Source organism: Marmota marmota, unplaced genomic scaffold (assembly GCF_001458135.2).
Source record: "Marmota marmota marmota unplaced genomic scaffold, marMar, whole genome shotgun sequence".
In the NCBI taxonomy this organism is placed as follows: Eukaryota; Metazoa; Chordata; class Mammalia; order Rodentia; family Sciuridae; genus Marmota; species Marmota marmota.
This window is the reverse complement of record NW_025999842.1, coordinates 7193036-7217177: the sequence shown is the minus strand read 5'-3', so window position 1 is coordinate 7217177 and position 24142 is coordinate 7193036. Positions and strand designations below refer to the sequence as shown.

Sequence of the window (24142 nt, the reverse complement as noted above, 5' to 3'; positions counted from 1 at the left end):
CTGTATTGTGAGTAATCCTTTGCCAATAGATGACCTGATGTCCTTTTCAGTATAACCAGCTGGGAAATAAAAGAAAAATGTTTGCCCTTCTGCCTATTTATTTGTATTTATTGGAGTTTTTCTTCAGTTCTAATGTATGGAGATGAGGTTTTTTTAGAATCAAAAATTACAAATATCTCAAAAAAACATATATTTCAAAAATTAAGTCTACAGATGTAATACATACTGTGAACCCTATAAAAATGCGTTTACAATGCTGACTTAAAGAAAGAAATTTATAACTTTCATATGTACCTTCCCTGTACAATAGGCAACTGCCATATGTTTCCGACTTCCATAATTCAGTTTTCCTGGACATCTGTAGCAGGTAGTGAGTGCTTCTTAAAGTACATTTTATGTAATTTGAGAAGGAACCGCACCAAAGACTAAAGGTGAACGTGAAAACGTTAACGTTTTTCTAGAAATGCTAGTTATACTAAATTTACTTGGCTTGAAGTAGTTTTTTCCTCCCCTTTCCTTTGTGTGACGTAATTTGGAAGTACAGTTTTGTGTATGCTGAGATTCTTTTCAAGCAATGTTTCCAGAACATATACAGTTTTTGATAGAGTTCATCTTGTTACTACCACTCTTTAGACTTTTGTTCAAAGAGACTCATGGCTTTTTGCTGAAATCCCAGTTTGGAAATATTTTCTAATGCAATGCTTTATTTGAGACAAAATTTAAGGTTTTATATTGAAAAGGCAAAAACCCTATTCTCTTCCAATTTTTAGCTACCTGAATTGTTCATAATCCACTTCTTAAAGGACGGAAGAGTATGCACAATTGAAAGTGAAAACAAAAACAAGTTATGTAGAAAAGATATTGATGGCTTCTATTCAAATTTTTGCCATGGGTTTAAATCCAGAATCCATTGCCTATGCTAATACTAGTTCTCAATAGCTTACTTCTTTTTGCACAATTCTATTGCTAGCTTTAAATTACTTTGTTTAAAGTCCTGTCATTCAGCTGAAATCAAAATGCCTCATCTGTCAGAACAAAAATATGAATAAATTTCAGACACATTCTTCATTGTTTATAGTTTTAACAGATGATATGAATGTGCACAAAATTTTCATTGCTTAAGAACTGTAGTAACTACCAATGTAAAATCCAGAAACAGGGCCCAATTTACAACCAATTGAAGGTGGGCTAATTTTTATGAATAGTTAAACACCAAAGCCCAACAGGGTGACATAAGCCTGTCATCCTAGGTAATTGGGAGGCTCAGGTGGAGGACTGAGGCAGGAGGAAAGCTTGACCTCAGGAGTTCAAGGGAAACATAGTGAGACATAAATACCAAAGACAGTGACTCTTGAGCAGGGCCATTTTCAATTCATTTTGCTAAACTGGCAAACTCAAGGTAATCTTTGTTTATAGGGAAAATAGCATTACATATCTAATTCAAAGAATATGAAGCGGCATATTTTAAACATTACTTTAAACGTAATTTTACATAGATTATTTGAATACTCATTAATTAGAGAATATTATTTAGTTTTTCCATCATTGTCTCAGTTTATGTCCAAATCTATTTGTTGCAACATTGATATTAGCAATGTCCAATCACCCATCTTCAGGTATTCATTCACACCTCTGTGTTAATTTCATTACTTCCTACAAGCCATCTTACATTTGGATCAGATTTGAGATAGATAAAAGTGTGACCTTCTGGAACATTTCTGTTATTGACCCCTTAACCTGTGATGTTGTGGGAAGAGTGTGAGTCAACGAACATGGAAGAGAAGGCGGCGATTCTTTCAGTATGTTTTGGAGGTAGAACAGATATTGTTGGAAATTGAACACGAAGGGAAGCTCACTCATCCAGCGCATGGAATTTTCTTCCGCACACATTGCAGGTTCATTACTTCCTCACTTCCCTTGATGCGATCAGTTAGAAGCCTCCTTCCTCCCTTTATCTTTCCTTTCTGCAAACTGGAGAACCTGGGGATGAGACGAGGAGGAGTGAAGTCCAGCTTACCCTCCGAGGAGGAGTACACTCTCATTTGTTCTCCCGAAATGACTCACTTCCCCTGAGATCCAGCCAGAAATGATAAATGATTTGAAAAATCATTGGAAGAGAAACTCTATGGCCCCCCGGACCGAGTCTGAGTTTGAGGAGCCCTGATAGAGTTCTTTCACTGTCTGCGCGGGTTCTTTGATTAGCGGGCCTCAGTCTCCGTGGATTGTTGGCAGAGAAGGCGACTGTGGACGACCTGTGAGAAGACGACGTCTGCATGCGAGTCCGCGACCTCACAGAGCAGAGAGGAATTGCGGCTCTGGATCTCTTTCTCCTCCAATCCTGGATTTACAGCTGCAGCTCCAGACCAGGCAAGGAGGAGGTTCGCGAGGGCGCAGTCATCAAATCCCGGCCTCCTGAATTTACTCCCGTAGCCCTTGTAAACTTATACTGGTTGTAACTTATTATTTTCATTAACTCGGATTAGAGGGAGGAGCAAGAAGAATAGGTACAAGGAAGGAAGAAAGGTAGGGGCAGCGAGGGCTGAGAGAGGGAGACCTAGTTCAGGTAAGCAGCATTATGATCACAGTGGTATCTGTTATTTAGGTCCCCAATTAAGATATGTCTCATTCCCAAATTACAAAGTAACACAGCCAAATACCCCTGTTGGTGGTTGGATTCAGCCATTATTCACCAACTCCCCCTCCTATTTCTGTATTTCTCTTGTTCAGTTCGGTTAGTCTTTTAGCTAATAATAAAAGTCTTTTTATGTGTGGGAAGGAAGTCTGGATTCAGTTTGGAAACTCTGGGACCACCAGTTGCACCCCGAGTTCAGAGGCCAAGAACATACTTTCCTAATGACAGGACTGGTCGTCTCCCTGTATGAGGTCTCCCTGCAGGGGAAATCAAACGTAAGGGTAAAACCTCTCAACAGCGATTGTCAAATATAAGAGAAAAAAGAAGAAGAAGAAAAAGAAAAAAAATCTATCTAGAGAATGAAGTTCTGCTGTGTGGGGTTTTTACCTATGGAACTTAAAAATAAACACTTGTTTATAAATACAGTATCTTATAAATCAGGTAAGATGAAGTAGCAAACTACACACGCATATATCAAGTATACAAAGCTGTGTATAGTGTGTACTGAGGGATCTGATTTTTTTTAAGAATCTTTCTTAACTGTCCAATTTTAAACTGCACCAAGAAAAATAGAACGGATGTACTGTATATGGACACACAAGGATCTTTGCCCCTCCCTTTCTCTCCAGGTCCCTGAGATCGACCCATTTCTGAGGTGACTTTTTTTTTTTTTTTAACAGAATCCCGCTGGTCTTTCCTGCAAGAGGCCTGTTTCAGTTTTAAAACTTTCTTTAAAGTAGCTCCCACTTGAAAAAGACATTTTTTTCCCCAAAGTGTCAGGCGGACACCTTCCCGCAAACATAGATCCTCTCCCACATTTATATATGTGCAGGTGCACATGCGCACGTACACATGCATACACGGACACGTGCACACGGGCGCACTCACACGCACACTGGCACATTCACATTCAAAAGCGAACGTTTCCTCCCACCAGTATGCGTTCTGCTCCCACTTTCATTACTTGAAAAGCGCCAGGGTCTAGTTCTGTCCCAGCTGGAGCACGCCCTAAGGTTGGGAAAAGGCCTTGTTAGCACCACCATAACTCCCCCCAGCCAATTTGGGGTGCTTTCTTCCTGTGCCCAGGAGAGGTTCTTTGCCCCTTCTTTAGGAACCGAGGTAAAGGTGCGCTGCAGTCTGCCACTCACGGCTCCGCCCGGTCGGGGGCAGCTGGTCCAGCTCAGTTTGGGAATTTGAGCCTGGATTCACTTAAGTCCGAGGAAGCCAGCGGTGGTGAGGCCCTATTGCTAAGGTTCCCCAAGCCATGCGTGGGTGGGATTAAGGGAGCTAGAATTTTTGTCCTTCCAGGGCGACCCTCGCACCCTAGGAGTATTTCTAAGTGCTTGGACGCAGTTTCGGTGAGCAAGGCTTTCCAGCTTGTTTGTTCTGTGGACTTTAAGTACCAGATTTCTGCGAGGTTTGAGATTTGCCCCTCTAGTTGCTCCAGGAGAAAAAGAGAGAGAAGTGGAGGAGGAAAAGAGGATTTTTTATCTGGAGAGCGCCGTGCAGGCCCCATGTAAACTTCTTACATCAGTTTAAACTGCGGGGCATAGGGAATCGCGTCTGGAAACCGCGTTTGTCCCTGGCGGTTTCTCGGAACCAGCAGCTCCTCCTCCTCCAGCTGCTGGACCAGAGTAGGCCCTTAGTTTTCAGCAACTCCACCTCTGGACCTCAATGCCCCCAAGCTCGACTTGTAGCAGTAGCTCTTCCTCAGGGTCACAGAGAGCCTGGTTCTGGAGGGGGCTCCTGTTCTCACTGTCAACTGAAACTGACTTCAGGCTCCCTAGCCCCCAGATGCCTAAAGAGTAACCTCCGGCCACATCTGCCACCCCTCCCCCCTTCCCAGTCCAAGCTCTCCCAGCTGCCTCTTAGCTCTCTTTCATCACTTCTTGCCCTCCACCAAACTTCAGAAACAGTGTTTGCACTTAATTTTTTAAGGACATAATATTGTCCTGGGACAGGGCTTGAGTTTGGGTCCCCCTTCGTCTCCAAACCAGTGACCAAGATTTTCCTTTGAAATGCAAAACAGACCCTTCCCGTTGATGACGTTTCTTAAGCATTTGAAGTGGCCTCGTCCCCAAGGATATTAGGGAGTCCTTTATGATCTTGAGACAGCTAGGCTCGCCAGGGCGGCCTGCACGTGCCTCCAGGCACCGCCTGCTAGGTTTCTGCTCCTCCCCTGCTGTCCAGTCTTGAAGGAACCCCTAGTTACCGAGCTACTGGCAGCAAAAAGATTGGTCCCAATGTGGAAGCTATTTCCAAAAGCTACTCTCCTGATCGCTTATAGAGAAGTCAGAAAAAAAATAGGGCAGTTAATGGTTGCGGGGGTTTAATTGGAAAAGAGAGAAAAAAAACAAAACGATTATTAATTGTGTGTTTTATACCAAAGGGCAATATATATCTTAAATTTTATTCTACGATTTATGTTTACACAAAACACGTTTTTTGTTGATCTTAAAAGTTGAGTTGAAACTACAAAACAAAAGGTACATACATGTTTGTCATTCAACTGAAAAGTCCTATTTTCTCTTGAGTTTATTTTAAGGAAACAAGTTGACCCTTAAAAAATTAAGAAAAGTGGCACTTTTTAGATCAGGAAGAATATAAAGTTATGTCACAGAGAAAGTTTTTAAAGCGGCAATCGAGTTTTAAAATTTATTGTATTTGTGAAGTTTTAAAGGGTTTTAAGGTTAAATTTATATTATTAAACACATGCAGAATTAAAATTCAATGACCTATTTTAAAATAACTATCAAAAGAACAAGGGGTCTACAAAAAAGGGGGGATGATTTTCCTGGTAATTTATATGGGCGACTGAGTGATAGATAATGTAACATTGTATTCCTAAATGTAGGTGATTTAAATATTTTTGAACCTGTCACCAATAAGAAAAATCCACGGAGTAAAATTTGAACCTAATGCTATGCTCTGCATGGAGCGGGAGCTACTAAACGCGGGAATGTTCGAATGAGAAACGACCGACCGGTGGCTGTGAATTCTCCCTACCTCCCCAAATATTCCAAGTTGTAGCAACATAAAGTGATAAGAATGTGGGACCGGGAATTAAGACTCCTGTAAAGATTCTAGATATGCTAACTTGGTGGTTTTCTCAGTTTAAAGACAGAAGACTCCGCCTTTCCAGGCCCTGGCGAGAAAATCTGGAGATTACGGGGCCTGGACAAGGCTTGTGGGAGGCAGCCAGAACGATAGGGTTCAGCCAACGCTAGGCTGGCACATCCAAGCCAGATGGCGGCGCTTTTCACTCCACGTTTTTTGCTACCTTGTAAGGAAGTGGGCGCGGGCAGAGCGGAGTCGGTGCCTCCTGATTGGCTATCTGTCTCGGGGATTGACAGGTTCCTAGGCTCCGCCTCCACTGCTTTATTGACACTAATGAGCAAGTTCTTCCCACCGCTCTCCTGCCTGGAAGTGCTGACAGATCAAGGCAACAAATTTCAATTACAATCCCTAATTTGTGTCCGCAGAGTGTTTTTTACCCATGTTAGCCCTTTCTGGCGCATCAGTCGAGGCAGATCTTGGAGCAGCAGGAGGAGGTGGAGGGGGTGGGAGCGAAGGAGTGCATCAGTGAGAGAGCGCGAGAAAGACTGAGGGAAGGAAACTTGGCGGTCTCATCGCTGGTTCCTCGGATCCCAACACCGGCGAGAAAGAGGAAACGACAAATTTCTTTTTGCCCGCGGCAGGGAAAGGGACAGATACGGAAGACCCCCCCCCCCAAGAACTGTTCCGTTTTTGGTGGGGCAAGGAGAGCGAGTGTGTGCGTGTGCCCGCGTGAGTGTATATGAGAGAGGGGCGGGTGGGCACCGGGCGGAGGGGATGGCCGAGAAGCAGCAACAGCTTCAAAAGAAGCGGCGAAGGCTGGGCGCGGAAGAGGCGGCAGGGCCCGCGGACGACGGAGGCTGCAGCCGTGGAGGTAGCGCGGGCGAAAAGAGCTCCTCAGAGGGAGATGAAAGCGCTGCGCACCCACCGCCAGCTGGAGCGGCGTCCCGGCCAGCCCGGAGCTGCACAGACTTGGAGCCGAGCTGTGGGTCCCGAGGAGCTGCTGGTGAGTCGGCCCCTTCCAGCCCAACTTCTTTCCGGCGCGACTCTTCCCAGGTCCCGCCCGCCCACACGGCGGCGGCGAACCTGAACTGAGAGTCTGTAGGTGTGCGTGCGCGCGGGGTCCTTAATTCAGCCTGGAGTGCCTTGGCCTTGGGTGTCAGACACAAGGCTCGCTTCACAACCTGGCCACCCTAGATACGGTTAAAATGCAGCTTCCAGCCTCGCCCAGCAAGCTGCCGCCGCCCACTCGGCGTCCAGCACGGACAGCCGCGGCTGTTTGCCGAGCGCGGAGGTGCCAATTCGTGCTTTTCTCAGCTGCCTCCCTTGGGGTTCCAGCCAATGGGTGCTCCTTTTTCTTTCCTAACTTTTAAAAGCCTGGGGCGGGGGAAGGGTAGAGAGACGGCATAACCCCCCCCGAAACCGGAACGAATGCCCTAAACCGTTGGTTTAAACCAGGAAGAGGGCGGCGTATCTGCAAAAGTGGTTTCCCCGGGGGTAGCTGAGCGGTTCCCTTCCCTATCCTTCTGGATTCTCTTGCCAAGGCCGACGGCGACCGCTCGATTGCTTTTTGCGCTCTTCTCGCCGCTTTGCTGCTGGGCTTGAAGCGCTAGCGTCCGGGAGCGGGGTCTGAAAAGGTTCCTGGAAGATGCCTCAGGCCGAGCCCAAAGCGAGACGCCTCAGAAGCCTGTCGCGGAGGGAGGCCCCCGCATTCGCGACTTGGGGCGGGGGCGCCTGGCGCTTTGGCGGGTTCCTTAGGAGTCTGCCTTCGGACTGTACCCCGGGACTTGTGTCAGACCGTCGGGCGTGTGTCCTACACCCTGCGGCAGCGCGAAAACTTTTGGGGCCTTGGCCTGGCAAAGCCCCTCCCCGGGGTTCTGGATTTGTGGGTCTGGAGGGCCGAGCGCCCCGTCGGGGCTGAGAGGCACGTCTATGGATGGGACAGTTCGCTTGGTGTCCCCGAAGGCACTTGAAGCTTCCCCCTTTCCCTCAGTACTTTTCCTCTCAACCGCCCGCCGAGGGGGTCCCTCTTTCCGAGCGGCTTCCCCTCGGGAGCCCTCACCGGTCCTTTCTCTGCCCTTTGCTGTCCAGGCGGCTGTGAGGACGGCTTCCTGCCGGGCGCTTCCCCGCTGGCGTCCCCGGGAGGCTCTCCGAAAGGGTCCCCTGCGCCTGTCCTGGCCCGGCCAGGGACCCCGCTGCCCTCTCCCCAGGCGCCGAGGGTAGATCTGCAAGGAGCAGAACTCTGGAAGCGCTTTCACGAGATTGGCACCGAGATGATCATCACCAAGGCGGGCAGGTAAGGGGCGAGCTGCAGCGGACGCCCCCACCGACCCGGACGGTGGCTTCACCTAGTCCTCGCCCGGGTATGGAGAAGGGTCTGCAGCGCGGCGGGAGCTCTGGGTCGCCTTTTCAGACAGATGCGACAAGGCCCAACCATAGTTCACTTTTGAGGCTGACTTTCCTATTTATCACCAAAAGCAGTCGGTGAAGGGCCCAGCCTGGCCGCCCCCTTGTTAGTGCCAGGAGAAAAGTGTTGTCGCCGCTAATGCCTCAACTATCGCGGCTGATGTTCCTCACGCAGGGCCATTAGAGATTCGAGGACATATTTACGTCGAACCAGGTATTTATTTAGGCTCCAGTTAACAGTTCTGGAAACAGGGGGTACATTCTTCTCCTTCCTCTTAAAGTTTTTAAAACCGTTTGCTCTTTAGCAGACTATGATCTGCCTTTTCAGATTTGAAACTTCCAGGTTGGTTCTTTCTCAGATTTCCTGGCACTGAGAACATGACGTATTGTGCTCTTTTGTTATTAGAATAGGATGAAAAATCCCTGAAATTATCCAGTAATATATATTCAATCATGTATAGCTGTAAGAATAATTACCCTGATTTTTAAAAATCCTTTTTGTAAATCTACAGATATGTGGTTAAATATTTTTTCCTAAATAAAGTCCAACACATAGCCTTAATTTTCAGAAGAAAAATTAAAAAAAAACTACTGTAAGAAATTATCTTTTTTTAAGTATGAAATTTTCACATCCATCAGTAAAATAAATGGATTTGTTGGCTAGATCGTATTATTTTGAGGCGGACACAGAGATATTTGATATTCACATTTAAAATTTTCAGTTCATTTAGTGCAATGAAATCTATTAATAATATGTTCCTTAAAAGGAACTTTAAAAAGCACACACAACTCTTTCAGGGAGTACACATGGTAAAAACCTGGATAGCATAAAAGTATCCGAACTTATTAGAAATTACAAAAACATATTTTATTGAATCCATATGCTACCTTCTACATTTTCACAGAGCTTTTATTAATGATCCAAATTCAGTTTTCAACAACACAAAGCAACAGTTGTCTTATAAAGGATGTAGTTAAAGACCTTTACTCTTTATCTTACAGGTGCACTGAAATAACACTAAAACAGTCTGCATATTAAACTGTTCTCATGCTTAGTTAGGAATAATGGACTTTCCTTTCTCTGAAAGTGGTCTTTACTAGCATTATTGTTTTAGAAAAAAATGGTAAATAACTACTAAGATTTGTGTTATAAAGCTAAATTAGCCAAAATTAGATTAATTGGAAGTCTTAGATGCAAATCAAAGATTAATTTTTTAAAAAAAGGAATTTCCATTATTTTTCTAAAAAATGTAAAATAAAATTTGCTGTTCTATTTTTTGCTGCTGTGCCCTTTTCAAAGGATAGGTACCTTTTTATATATATGTCTGGGAAGCCAAGAGAAATAGGGATTTCATTTGTTTTAATTAGTGAAGGTTTGAGTAAGATTGGTTAAAATAGAAAGCATTTTTGAGGTGTGATGGGGGAAGGAATTATTTGGTAAATATACATTGTGTTTAGTTTCTGCTTTCAATAAAGAAGTTTTACTATAGCTTTCAAATTTAGAGTAACTTTTGCACTTCACCTCTACCATGCTGCAGACAGGAAGTCCTGTCTCAATAAAGAACATATTGTTTGGTTATAGCATGGCACATTGGCTCCTTGTGGTTTTTTATAACCCCCTTTAAAATTTCACATTATAATATATTTTATCACTTTCAGAAATTTGGAATTTCTATTTCTACCTTTTGGTCCATTTTATTATTTGTATTATTAAAGTAAATATGCTTACTGTTTTTGTTTTAAGAAGTGAAGTGCTTGCTTTCTTTAGTGCCATCACTCCCTCAATGTAGGAGTAGTTCTTTTATTTTTAGCTCTGTTGACATTTTAATAAACATGGAGCACATGCACACAGGGTGCAAAAATTACATTTTGAAACCTTAGTTTAAATATGTTCTATGTTCTGACACTTTGAATTGCATCACTGTAAGGAAAGTTATGAATTTGCACTAAAAATAGAGATTAGAGAAGATATTTTGCTTTAATCATTTCTCCATTCTCAATCACAAACAAAAACAAAACCCAAATCTACTTTCTCCTCTCCCTTTTAAATAGGCGCATGTTTCCAGCAATGAGAGTGAAGATCTCTGGATTAGATCCTCACCAACAATACTATATTGCCATGGATATTGTTCCAGTGGACAACAAAAGATACAGGTACAGTGATTGGATACATGACAATAAGAAAAATTGTAGGGCTTTGTAGACTAGTGCCTGTTTCATTTGTGACTACTATGATCTTTGTTTCCAGAAGCCTGTAGAATTTCTAGATCCATAGTCCAGTGTCCATGGATTTTCAACAGCCCAGACGATGTCTTCTCTTTCAGGAAAGTGTGGAAACTGAATTTTTGTTTTGTTTTTAATAGATACAGAAATGTCTTCAAACATTGAAGACTTTTAATAGGGGCCCATATGGCATTGCTAAACAAAATATTTTTTTATGAAACAGTTGATAAACTAAATGTATTTTTTACATTGATTCATGTTTTAGTTAGGATTCTGAGAGGAAATGTTAGGTAAAGTTTATAGATACACATTATAAATTTTCTTGATTTTTTAAAAAATTCACATTAATTTCCTTTATCTTTTTATATTCAAAATTATAAATGTTTATAGGCCTTTTCCATTTAATTTGAGAAAATTATCTAAAATTTTCTATAAATATGAAAAATAAAATTTTATAATTCATTTATATTAAGGCATCTCTAAACTGGCAATGAATTGTTACCTTTTGGACTTTTTTGGTTGGTCGTTAACAATTTTTAAAAACATTTATAATACTTTCATTTTGAAAGAGTACATTTATCTAGACATTAGGTAAACTTTGAAAAGATATGTGTTCTTCAGTTTCAAACCAAATTTTGTTCTTTTTTTCTTTTGTAAGAAAGTAAATCAGCTGTTTTTAATGGCAATGCTTTTTGTTTTTCTGAAGAGTTAACATTTCAAAAAGGAAGTTTTAACTAACATTTCAAAAAGGAAGTTTTGAGCATTGGAAGATTAGATGATGGATGCTGTTTAAATTTTACTCCTCTTTGTTTCTTTTTAAATAGAGTGTTTAGTAAGTTTTAAAGTGAAATCAGATTTGGTTTTTCTCACTTAAAAATTTAGGGAGTTGTTTTGGCAGAATAGCTTTATGATGTCAAAAGTATATAGATTTCTGGGGTTTGGGGTTGTGGCTCAGTGGTAGAGTGTTTAGCTTGCACATGTGAGGCACTGAGTTCAATTCTCAGCACCACATTAAAAAAATAAATAAGTAAAACAAAAGTATTGTGTTCATGTTGAACTAAAACAAAAATTTTTTAAGAAGTATATAGATTTCAATTTATATAATGGCATATATGAAATACTACAAAAATGGATAATAGGAAGTTTTATTTCAGTTTTGTGTATAATTTGTATTTTATACATTTATTGATTTAATTAATGACTTAATTTTAATTATTTAATTTTAACTTATTTTAATTTTAATTGATTTTAATTAAAATAGGTCATTAGGAAGTTTTGTTTAAATTGTTGCATAACAGAAGCTAGAAAGCATTAAAGTTTATTCTTTAAATGTGCTTGATTTAAAACTCATATGCTAAGGAGTTCATAACCCACTTGAATCAAATGTATGAAATATGATATGTCAAGAGCTTTGTAATGTTTTGAACAACTAATTAAAAAAAAAACTCATATGCTAATTTGTGCTTTGTGCAGAGGGAGATAATCTAATTCTTAATGAGCTAGGAAATTATTCCTTTCTCTTCTAAGTTTGTGTCCTATTTCTTCCTTGCATCTCTTCCATATATTTTAGATGTTTTATTTTACTTCATTCTTATCTAGTCTCTCACAGAAAGTATGAAAAATTTACATATTATTATGATGATGTTAGATTTTAAAAGATCCAACTGTAAAACATAAATTTGCTTTCACTTTTGTTGCTCCCTAAAAAGAAAGTTGTATTTAGCATACATATTTAGACTCTTTTTATGAAGAATGTATAACATGTAGCATTTATCCTCTTAGTGACTATGAAGTCTTAAAGTATGTGATATGTATAATTTTGCAATATTTTGATAGAGCATATAACTCTATTTTGGTAGTAATGTAGTCATATCTACAGTTCAGTGCTTGCTTGCATTTCTAAGATTTCCTTTTTGCTTTCAAACTTTTTCAGTAATACTAAATTTTTTTTCACTTATTCTTTGATGTCAAAGACTGGTGGTGTTTGGTCAAGTTAAAAATGATTGCCCCTTATCACAATGTAGAACAAGTAATCACAAAATACCAGAATCAGAAACTTATTTATTAAAATAATGTACCAACTAAAGAAATGTTTTAAAAATTACTCATAATTTTGTGCTGATGCATTTTCCCAAGAAAAGGAATTAAATAATAGAAGGCATTGAGCTCAAAAGGGAATGAAATGTCACCCTACTTAAAACAAAGAGTCTCACCAGAGATGTGATGAAAATGTTTCATGCTGTTTTAAAAAGAAATTTGTACATTACACAGGTAGAAATTTCTGAAACTATTTAGTTTCAGGAATTATTGCTATAAATTATATACCATATTTTAATACTCAAAGGTAACAAAAACATCTAGGACAATTTCATTTTATACTCTTTTCATCACTGACACACTAGTTTCTAATTTTTAAATTTTAAATTAATGTTAATAAATTACTGTCTGAATATAGGTTTAAATTTTAAGATCTTATGTTTAACTTGAAACATTGTTATTTAAATGTATTCTTACTGAATCCTATATATTTGGTATGTATAATTAAACAGCATAGGATATTTTGTCTATTAGAAAAGTAACATTTATTGGATATACCATCATTTTCAAAGTATTATTTATATCTTGATTAGTGGTATTTGGAAACTACTTGAAATAATTTTCTTACAAGAAAGAGAAATATCAGAGGTGAATCAAGGCTTACGTTTAATATTATTTAAATTTTTAAAATTAAACTGAATATTTTATCCTAAACTTATAATGTCATAACATTAGAAAAAAATTCTAAATAACATATAAGACTATTTTCCTATCAAAATATGATAATTTCCTCTCACCTTTCTATTATCTATCCCACCAGATTGTACATAGCCTAAAATGGGAAATGATCTTTAAGGAAGTATGATACTTTAAGATATCTGTCAAGTATTTTGAGAATTACTTAAAGATGATGTTGACAACGTCATAGTTTCTTCATGTCAGGTGAACAATGGAAAATATCACACTATAGATAGAATTTCTAATGTAAGTGGGATTCATTAAAATTAAGTTACTTGAGTTTATGGGGGTGATAGTGTGCATATTTTTCGCTAAGTTCTTAATGTCCTACTTACTTTGAGTTGTCAGTAGGCCCCTGAAACTTCAGAAAGTTTTTGAAAAGTGCTTGAAGGCTTATTCTGGGTATAAAGTAGAAATACATTTATTTTAGACATTAAGTGTGCACATTTGATCTGATACTATTGAGCTGGAAATTCCAAGAAATAAATAATCCGTAACCTGAAAATCCTGTCTTTGCCTTGTAGGTATGTTTACCACAGCTCTAAATGGATGGTAGCAGGTAATGCTGACTCCCCTGTGCCACCCCGGGTGTATATTCATCCAGACTCACCTGCCTCCGGGGAGACTTGGATGAGACAAGTGATCAGCTTCGACAAGCTGAAGCTCACCAACAATGAACTGGATGACCAAGGCCATGTGAGTAGATGGCCTCTGTAATACACCACCATTGGATGGCATAGCCAAATCTATGCTGTGTCTGACTGAAGGAAATGGACACTTCTAAGATCACAATATTACTTTCCTGGTTGATCAGCATGTGCATAATCTGTCCAAAAATCAAGATTATATTTGCATCAGAGACTATGCTTTTGGTTTTGAAGTATATTATGAAACATATAATAGGTTAAAACTAGATACTGCATTTGTATTGGCGAGAAAAAAACCCAAGGCAGAGACTTTTATTTTAGCCAAAATATTTGTGTGAATCTCAAGAGGTGTAGTTATTATGTTCTAAATATAAATACTACTTGGGAATCGGGTAAATGAGGATAATGATTTATTGTATCCTGCCTGCAGTCACTTCTTTTCTCAACTGAGGCTCATTGCTTCTCAGTACTAGCCCAGGCTTATGCTATTTGTGTGTCTCATCTGCAAGCTCCCAGTTGTTTTATAATGACATCTAATATGTCAAAATATGTATAACAATAATTCCTTTTGTTCTTAAAACTGGTTAAACATGATATGTAAATTAAAGTTCAGCCATTTCAATAATACAGTCATTTTTAACACCTTATTAATTTTATGCAGCATTGTTCTTATGCAGGAATTCTATTTTATTATTTTAATAAATAAGTAACCCTGGATATAAGCTGATTTCTGTTCAAAGCTAATATCTCTATTAGGTTTCCATTATTTGAGAATGTTTTGATTGATGCAGAACTGAAATGCCTTAAAGAACACATCATACATAAAAGGAACAAAAACGTGTTCATTTCTCAAAGGGGTGACATAAAGATCGCATATTTATGAGCAAACCTTTTAAAACAAAAATACAAACTCATGAATTATAATACAGTGATGACAGGATATGGTTTGCAAGTTGCTAGACAGTGTCTTAAACACTTTACCTTAATAAAAACCTTTGAGAACTAATTTCATTATAGTACATTTGCAGTGTCTAGATTTTCAGGACACATCTAGTAAAACCTCACATTGGTAGTGCTTTTGTTTATTAATTATTGCCTTTTATGATTTCAAACAGGATCAGAAAAATAATATAAATTTCTTTTCTGAATCTAACTTCATGCCCTACATTTTAGTGCATTATTTCATTTTCCTTCTTTTTATTCTTTGTGTTTATTTCTACAATTTAATATAGTCAAGTTGTAATGATATTCTTCATTTCAGTTAAAAAAAAAACATTGGTTTCTTCTTTCTCATTGTGGGAGCTGTCTGTGAAATGTTGGTATGTTGGTAGCATATTCATTGAGAGTTCCTTTTTAAATTTTTCGTTGTACAGGAAATTTTAGAAAAAAATGTCACTTAGCATTAACTATTTTGGAAACTTAAAAGTACCTTACCCTTTTTGAGTTTTCCTAGTATAAGAATATATCTTCTGAAGTGATTATTGGATCCAAAAACTATTTACTGTCATATATAAAGTACAAAACTTCTAAAGTCAATAAATCCTTTTATAGTTCTGATTCTTTCAGTCCAAATTACTGGCTTTATATGCAATATCTAATGTGTTTAATATTAGATGTAGATTTAGTGATTTATTATGATTTTTAATGTTGTAATTTTGTATTGGAGAGAAAGGACCCAACTTGAGTTAAAACATCATTCTTCAGAAAATACAATGTATATATGTGTATATGTATATATGTGTGTGTGTATGTGTGTGTGTGTGTGTGTGTGTGTGTATGCATACAAAGAGTGCTACACATATACATATAGCTAAAGAGAGAGATTTAAATAATTGGGTCATGTGATTGTTGGGGAGCTAGCAAGTCTGAAATCTGTAGGGTAGGCTGGCAGGCTAAAGAGCCAGGGTGAGTTGGTATTTCACCTTGAATCTGAAGGTAGTCTTCTATCAGAATTTCCTTTTCCTCTGGGGACCTCAGTCTGTTTTCTTTTAAGGCCTTCAACTGATTGTATAAGGCCCACCCACATTATGGAGGATAATCTGTTATACTCTAAGTCTACCAATTTAAATGTTAATGTTCCTTAAAAAATACTTCCACAGAAACATGTAGACTGGTGTTTGATCAAATATTTGGGTACTGTGGCTAGATAAGTTGATACGAAAGTTAACTATCAATATCATTTATTTAAAACATAAAAGGACAGGTTACAAATTGAAATTCAGCTCTGTAAATCTAAATAATTAAAATATTTCACTATTAGAAAAATAAAACACAGCAGAAACAGGTAAAATTTAGAGAAGTGTATAATTTATTTGGGAAATTTTTTTAAGACTGTGGCAGGATGTACTAGTTTAATAAAAGAAGGTACTTAATGTGTGTGGAGAGTAGGAAGAGAGCTGTTTCTATGCAATTTGGAAGCAAAGAAACTGCCTTTGTAAAAATGTATTTACCTGTCAGTTACACCAGAGGAGAGTGTGTAAGGGAAAGTGCTCTTTTCCATTAATCATTTTAAAAACATTGAAAACTTTGTAAAATGTAGTAAAAGATACAAAGATATGGTTTCTGCCTTTGGTGAGTTTCTAGCCTAAATGGGGAAGGAAGGGATCTTTTATACAGTTTATCAATCCTGCCAGCTCAGAGAAGTAAAGATGCCACCTTGATCTGGCCAAGAGAAATTGGGTGTAGAAAGGTGTCTGTTATGTTTACTTAAAGTGTGCACAACATTAAAAAATTTACTTTGGCATGGAGTATATTTCCATTTTGGATTCTCACTAAAGTTTCTTTATAAATACTCCCTGGTATTTAGAAAGCTGAAAAGTCACTTTGGGAAAACCACAATAATGTCATATCTCATGTGGTCCTAGGTCTAGTTACAGCCTGTGAGAATCTAATTCCTGCAATGGCATTGCATTAAATTAATAAAAATTCCAGACTTACATGGACTTCTCAAGTCACAATGCTGTACGCTTGCGCATCCTTAGCAGAGTAGAACTGGGAACTGGGAGGACAAAAAATGTAGGAAAGTAATTTAGCTAGTCACTGCTCATTTGAGTCCACAATTTTACTAGAAGTTATGGTACCTTCCTTTAGAATTAGAAGTGGGTGCTGGGGAAGGCAGAAGCTAAGTGCCTCCTCTCTGCTAGGAAAGGGACTATTGAATTAGAAAGTTTCACCTGAATGGTATGGCCGTCTTGGTAGACCCTGAGTCACATTCACCAAAAGAACTAGAAATAAATTTCTAATCTCTAATCTATACTCATTTTGGGTCATTGATCCCTATCTGATTTCTTGGAGATTCTTTAAGTTTTATACTGACTTTTATACAAAGCAAAATTCGTCCTTGGGCTACCCACGTGCAGATTGTTAGTATGCTTGGGTTGGTTAAATTCTAACTATGTGCATGTTTCCCTGTCCACATGAATCTTGCCATCTGAAGGAAAACATTTAGATAAGCATCTACCTGAAAAATTAGAAGACATTTAACAGGAAATGGTGCAACTTAAACCTCGGCAGAATTTGTACCCATCGTGCTGGGATGCTTTGGAAAAGTAGCATGGCAAGACCAGGCAGTCATCTTCAGGGGCCTGTAGGAGGACTTACGTTACCACCTGCTGAGGACTCAGAGATACAGGTTCCCTCACTCACTATCTTCCTGTTCCTCCTTGAGAATTGGGTAGTAAAGCAAGATATTCCAGGGGAGTTTACAAAGTTGGTGGGAGGAATTTGTAGTGACCTAGAGTGGTACAGCACTTTTGTTGTGATCATGGGAAAGTTACTTCACCCTTTGAGGCTTGGTTTTCTCATGGGTTATATTGGAATCAGATAACTTTGAGTGAATCAGGTGAGCTGATGTACATGAAAGTACTTATTTTTAAGGTACTTAAAAATCACTTATTTTGTTTTGTCACATATAAAACAAAAGTTAGGCATTCTTGCTATAAGTTTGTGAGTCAGTTGTTATAGCTTTGTCCCCTATCATTTAAAGTGAGTTGGTACTTGGTATCACCAAAAATGCAGGGAGCCAGGTTTTTATTATCTGTTCCTTCTTGGTCTTTTGCTTGACTTATTCTAACATGGGAATTTAAGTCATCTGGAAAATTTCTAGTCAGCAGGGAGTTTCCCTATTCAGCTGTTCTGCAAGACTAGACGCAGCTGCCTGTCTGTCAAACTCCAGGCACTTTCAACTCATCAGATCAGAAATAAATAATATCATACTTCTTTTGACTCAAATTCAGTCTTTAAAGTAGAAGGCATGTATTAGCCTGTATAGGCAGAAGTGTTTTGTATTTATGGACATAGGTTTGTGTGACTGTGCTAATAGGTAAGCCCCAAATCCTCTGTCTAAACAGAACAGAGAGCTTAGAACATGCACATCAGATGTAATTATTTGGGTTTCAGTGATGGACATTATCATTGCAGTTTCCTTTTTTATAAGGCTAGTGGTTCTCCTGGTTTTGCTTGTTCTACTTTATAAGCAAACTGAGATTGACCACTCATCATTATAATTTTGATAGCTCATTAAAAAGAAAATAATGCTATCTTATAAAGAAGAACTGAAACTTGTTTGGCATTCTCTAAAATAATTTCAGAAATATGCTAAATTCTTATAGATAATGATGAAATTATATTATTTTGCTTGAATAATCTTCACATTGCTATTGACAATTGCTCCTTAACATGTAGACAGAGGCATATATTGGTCATTTGTTTACCTTACCCCAATATACTGTACCTCAAGTCATTTTTGAATTGGTAAGAACATAAATTAATTAATTAAACGTATATACCTACTTGGAGAAATTTTCTTGAGCTATCGGAGGCCCTCATAAAACAGGAACCTACTTTTCATTTTCTGGTGAACAGAAAACCTAAATAAACTTTTGTTTCCTTCATTCAAAGTCAGTTCATTTAAATCTTCTGAAATTGTACATTTGTTTCTGTTCAATTAATGCAAAGTAGTTTTTCTTTTGATCTGTGATTTGTTTCTAAAAGCTGTGCTAATTCTCTCTGGGTTTTTATCAGAGCTATTCTTTGCCTGCATTTTGTTTCTTAGCTTGGAGAAAAGGAAGAATTTTCCCTCAAACTCTTGTATTCCCCAAGATGTCAAATATGTATCTATTTCCTAAAGAGAGAAACTAGTTAAGAAATAGAGAAGGAGGAGAAGCAGAATTTATGTTAATATTTATTATTGTAAAATTGACCATTTGGTTTTATGTTCATATTTGAAAGTGTATTTTAAGGTAAAAACTTATAATAGATAATTTGGGCAAAGGACCAGGACAGTTATATCATTAATTTTTCAGGTGATGACCTGTTAGGGCTGAATTTACTACCTCTGTAGGCTGAACCATCGTTGTGCTTCCCTTGTTGGGCCTGGCCCAGTCCTGATGCCTGCCCACACAGTGTAAATTCATAAAGAATGCAGGCAGACATAGTGGTGAGATCAAGCTGTGTGTGGGTCAAGGGAGTGGCTTCCAGATTCAGCCCTGAGGATTCAGAAGTCTCTTGCTTCTGTAGGCCTTAGCATCATCATCTATAAGCTGGAGTATTAATGGTAATTTTTTTTCAGACTTTGAAATGTTAAATGTAATGTCGCATAGAACCCTACATTTAAAGAAGGGAAGGGCCATGGCCCTAATTAGAGGACAGAAAGCAGACCTCAGTTTACCTGTCATCTGCTTTTCTCTCCCAGCATTTTTGAAAAAAATACTAAATGTAAGATACCTTTCATCCCTTCTGAGATATTGAGCTTCCCAGGATATAAACTTAGATTTCAGTTATAACTTTTAAAATTAAAATTGTTGATCATAAACTGCTAGGAATAATATACTGAGGGAATGAGAAAAAAATTCATTTTTACTGAAAATCTGTTTAGGATATACTGATCATTGGAATCATCAGAATTCAATGTTGTTTCTGTGGTTTTCAAGCTTCTTACCTGACTTATAGCAAGACATACCTTTTATTTTATTATCTAGTACAGATATATATATATATATATATATATATATATACATATATATACATATATATATATATACAGCCAGTGGAAACTGTTTTTCTGTACTTATCCTTACTATAAGCAACACACTTTATTTTTTACTGTATTTTATAATTTTATTTATTTAAAAAAATTTCTGGTCGTAACCCTTTCAATTGATTACACGAGCCCCTAATAGGTCATGAAATTCTGCCCTTTTCTTAGACCTGGAAAGAATTTTCAGAAGTTATGCACTCCTGTGTGTCCCCAGATGATGATGAGAGCTGTTGTCCCCTATACCTTTTCCTTTTATTCAATCTGCCTCTCTAAGAGGCATACCTAATCAGCAAGATAGTTAGAGCTGCTATCTGGGCATTTCTTCCACTAGCAGAAAAACTTTAGAGTAAAACAAAATAAAACAACAACAAACCTCTGACTACAGTGTTAGTTACTACCAGAAGGTTAAAGACATCCTTTTGCAATTGCAAACACACTCTTGAGGTATAGGTGTAGTTTTGTTTGAGCTGATCAAAGATTTTGAATTTGGCTTATTAAATTTTGAATTTTGCCCACATCCTGAAAAACATGCAGGTCAATTGCTGTGTTCCCATAAGATTTTTTTTCTCCTCCAAATTTGTAAATATCCCCAAACCTAAATTCAAATCTTCAGCTCAGGAAAGATATAATAGATTGTTAACTAAACTCATGTATGAGTATCTGAATATAGAATCCCAGCAGCAAATAGAAATTCCCACTTGATGAGAATTTTTTTCTCACTCAATCCTCCTCCAGCCTTCAAAGCATAAAACGTATAAAGGAGAAAGAAATCACCCACAATGTCATCATCCAGAGGTGATCACTATTCATATCTTTGTATGGGTCATTGTTACTATATTTTGATTTGGTTGTGACAAGTTTGTAACCGATTGTGGTACTATTATCATTTTAAGATTAACAAGAAACATCTCATTATGTGATTAAATATTTCCTAAACAGTATTAGTAACAGCTGAATACTACTGGATTCCATGGTGTAAATTTTCGTTTCCCTAACTAACTTACTTATGTTGGGAATTTAAGTGGTTTATAGTTTTTCCACTGTTACAAATTATGTAATGCACATCTTTGTACATGTAAAACTTTTCTGAATTTGGAATACATCCTTAGCATAAATTCTCAGAGTGGAATGATTGGTTAGAAGGTAATTGAACCACATTGTGGATTCCTACAACAGAGTCTGAGAGGGCCAGCTTTCCATTCTCAAGAGTCTGAGTTTTGAAGAAGCCTTATGATAGAGATACAGGTTCTTCTGGCAATCCAGAGACTTTGTGAGCTACACACAAAGCAGATGCTAAGATGTCTTTAAAGTTGCTTAGCTCTTGAGCAAACATGTGCAGTCACAGATGAAGGAAAAGTTTACTCTGAAGAAGACTCTTTGTATAAATACTTATTTTTAGTTTTTTTTATGATTCATGCAATTTAAATAATCATTTCAATCTCATTTTTTAGTTTTATTGGTTTATTGGTCTTATTTATAATTTGTATCATTATAAATATAATTCTTATGAGTTTATACTTGTATTTTAAGCAACAGTAAATTTGATGTTGATTTCCCATGATTGTTCTTAGGGTTTCACTAAAATAATGATTTTGTTTTGTATTTTTATGAACATTTTACAAATAACTTCCTAACCCTCCCTCTTCTATTTGACGTATTTTATTAAAGTCATTTCTGCATCCTTGGAAATGTTAATTTCCAGCAAGACTTTATTATATGTATTAAATATCGAATGTTGGCATCAAGATGTTTCAGAGGTTTCTGATTATATTTGGATTTTCTTTCCTTGGTGTAGATTATTCTTCATTCTATGCACAAATACCAGCCACGAGTGCACGTGATTCGCAAAGATTGTGGAGATGATCTTTCTCCCATCAAGCCTGTTCCATCTGGGGAGGGAGTGAAGGCTTTCTCCTTTCCAGAGACAGTCTTCACAACTGTCACTGCCTATCAGAATCAGCAGGTATTGTTTTTAGCTGGTATCTTTTTAGAATGTTTCAATAGGTGGTATATTGGTATATCTAAATGTCATGAATCATCATACAACTTTTGCCATATATAACATGCAAAGCATATGTATGCATATTTATAAAAACAATACTTTATCCATGATTTCATGGGCTTCTCCCATAAGGAGAAGTCCCATGAGGACTTCTTTAAATGATAGGAGATGAACATGTAAAATATGAACAGAGAATTGTATTGTAAACTACTGGATTTGGTTTTTAAACTGCTGGCCATGAAAATATTTCAGAAGCATTTATCCTGTACATTCATTTTTGTGTATTTACAAAAAGGGCTTTTTCCTTTCAAACTATGTTTTATGGGTGATAAAGAGTGATTTAAGTATAATAGTCTGAAAGATTAGCCATTATGAGGTAGTCTTTTCATAAAGTTTGAAATAATTTGAGAAGTAAAATATTTCTTTTCTATATTAGTAAACATGAGGCTGTGTTTGCTTGTGTCAAGAAAGTAGAATTAAATCAAAGGCAAATGCTTAGTACATGTAATTCCAGCTAGTTCACATAAGAAATGATTATGTAATAGCTGATATGGCCTGGAGGTAGATATTTTTTTTCTTTTAAATTTCAGCGGTCAGCCAAATTGTTTTGGGTCTTCACTTCTCCTTACCTATGTATATATTTCAGTAAACATTTAAGGATTTTCAAATTCTGTTGTAGTAACCACTGTTTTAAAACTTCTTAGGAGATGTAAGTCCCCCCATGTGTTCTTCAGAACTGAGGGGCTAAACACTCTTATCCTGTGGCAACACTAGTCCCTCAGCCAAAGCTGGCCTGTTTCTCACACTCACATTTCCATTCTGTCATATACCCCTTTACGTAGAAACATGAAATGTAACCTTTAGAAGGTCTAGAGAAAATTAGGATGATCTCCTCAAAATTTTAGGGTTGGGAAATTATTTTTCTCAGGGGAAGTCAGTGCATGAGGAGAAAATAGCAAAGCTTTAGTATACTTTTAACTACTCTGATTCATGGTCCCTATCTCTGTCTCTCTCTTACACACAAATTACCTGTGCTTTATATGTTATTTTCTCCCACTCTCTGGTACAGTAAGTTTAATGTAGTAGGCTTTAGGCACATGTTAGTGACTAATACTAACTAGCAAACATTGACAAGTTGATTAGGAGAGTGGAAAAATTAGAAGGGAAATTGGTAACAATAACATTCACTTTTAAATGTCCCAGCTACTAGTTTTAAGAACTTATGGAAATTGGTTTAACTTATTAGCACTAATAAAAATAAAGAAAAGAACCTGTGCAAAATTGGTGAGCAGATTCACCCAGTTGTTAACAGCATGAGCTCTGCATTTTGGTTTCCTAATCCATTTCTACTGGCTAATAACTATATGATTCTGGGAAAGTTACTTGTAAAATGTCACTTCAAAAGAGAACAAAATTGGGATAATAGCTGTGCATAAGCTGTTATGATAATTAAATGATTGGTATGAATAAAACTTCATATACCCACACATAGTCTGCATTCAATAAATGTGGTAATGTTAGTAATAAAAATAATAGTAATTGTGACATATTTCTATTTAGACAAACACAATTATATAAATATGTACTCTTTTTAGTAATAATATTTTAAATGTTTAAATTATTTAGTGTTATTTAAACATTACTGAAATGAACAGAGAATTGAACTGTAATGATCTGTGAAGACAAATACCCTTCACTGATAGATTGGAAGACATGGTGAATTAATTAACCAACTCTTTCATATGTCCATTATAATATAGTTCTATCCACATATCAAGACAATGTCATATGGAGCACACGTGTCTTAAGTGTTGCATGGCTGATTAGAGGATGGCTGAGAGAATGCACGGGCAGTCTAGGAGAACTATAGAGGCCTTTTTTTGCTGTAGTGTTATCCAGCAAAGTTCATCCTCAGCCAAGATGGATACAATCAGAAATATATTATTTAACTTTGTAGATTTCTTAAGCCAATGAATTTAGAGTGCAAAGCATGGTGTACTTCTAAAAGATAGACTATAAATTCCTTTGGGCAAAGTACAGATATGGTAAGAAATAGATGGGATGTTATTTATTAGGGTCAAGTTTAGGATGGCAAAAGTAAAATAAAAATAAATTTAATTGAGATGATTAGAACATTTGTAAATCCCCCTTCCTCCTAAATCTTGTGGTATTAGTGGGCAAGATTATAAGATAACAAATTGGAACTCTAGGTAAAATTACATTTTCATTTATTTCTACTACATGTATAAGATTTAATCTCATTAGAATCTTCAGGGAGTGGGTTACCTCTGGTTCACTGTAGTGCTGAGGTCAAGTTAGGATTCTAAAAATAAAATAAAAAAAGAATAAAATGTTCAGATGAGTGC

The 24142-nt window shown here is 37.4% G+C and overlaps 1 protein-coding gene across 1 annotated transcript in view; it reads left to right on the top strand.

Annotated features, from left to right (window-relative positions):
* Positions 1-6032: 6032 nt before the first annotated feature.
* Tbx18 (T-box transcription factor 18) overlaps positions 6033-24142 on the top strand; it is a 30064-nt gene continuing 11954 nt past the window's right edge. The window contains exons 1-5 of the mRNA XM_015496987.2: positions 6033-6692; positions 7778-7982; positions 10145-10246; positions 13615-13786; positions 21570-21737. Of these exons, the coding sequence (XP_015352473.1) occupies positions 6464-6692; positions 7778-7982; positions 10145-10246; positions 13615-13786; positions 21570-21737 (876 nt within the window). The 5' untranslated portion in view covers positions 6033-6463. The remainder of the gene's footprint in view (positions 6693-7777; positions 7983-10144; positions 10247-13614; positions 13787-21569; positions 21738-24142) is intronic.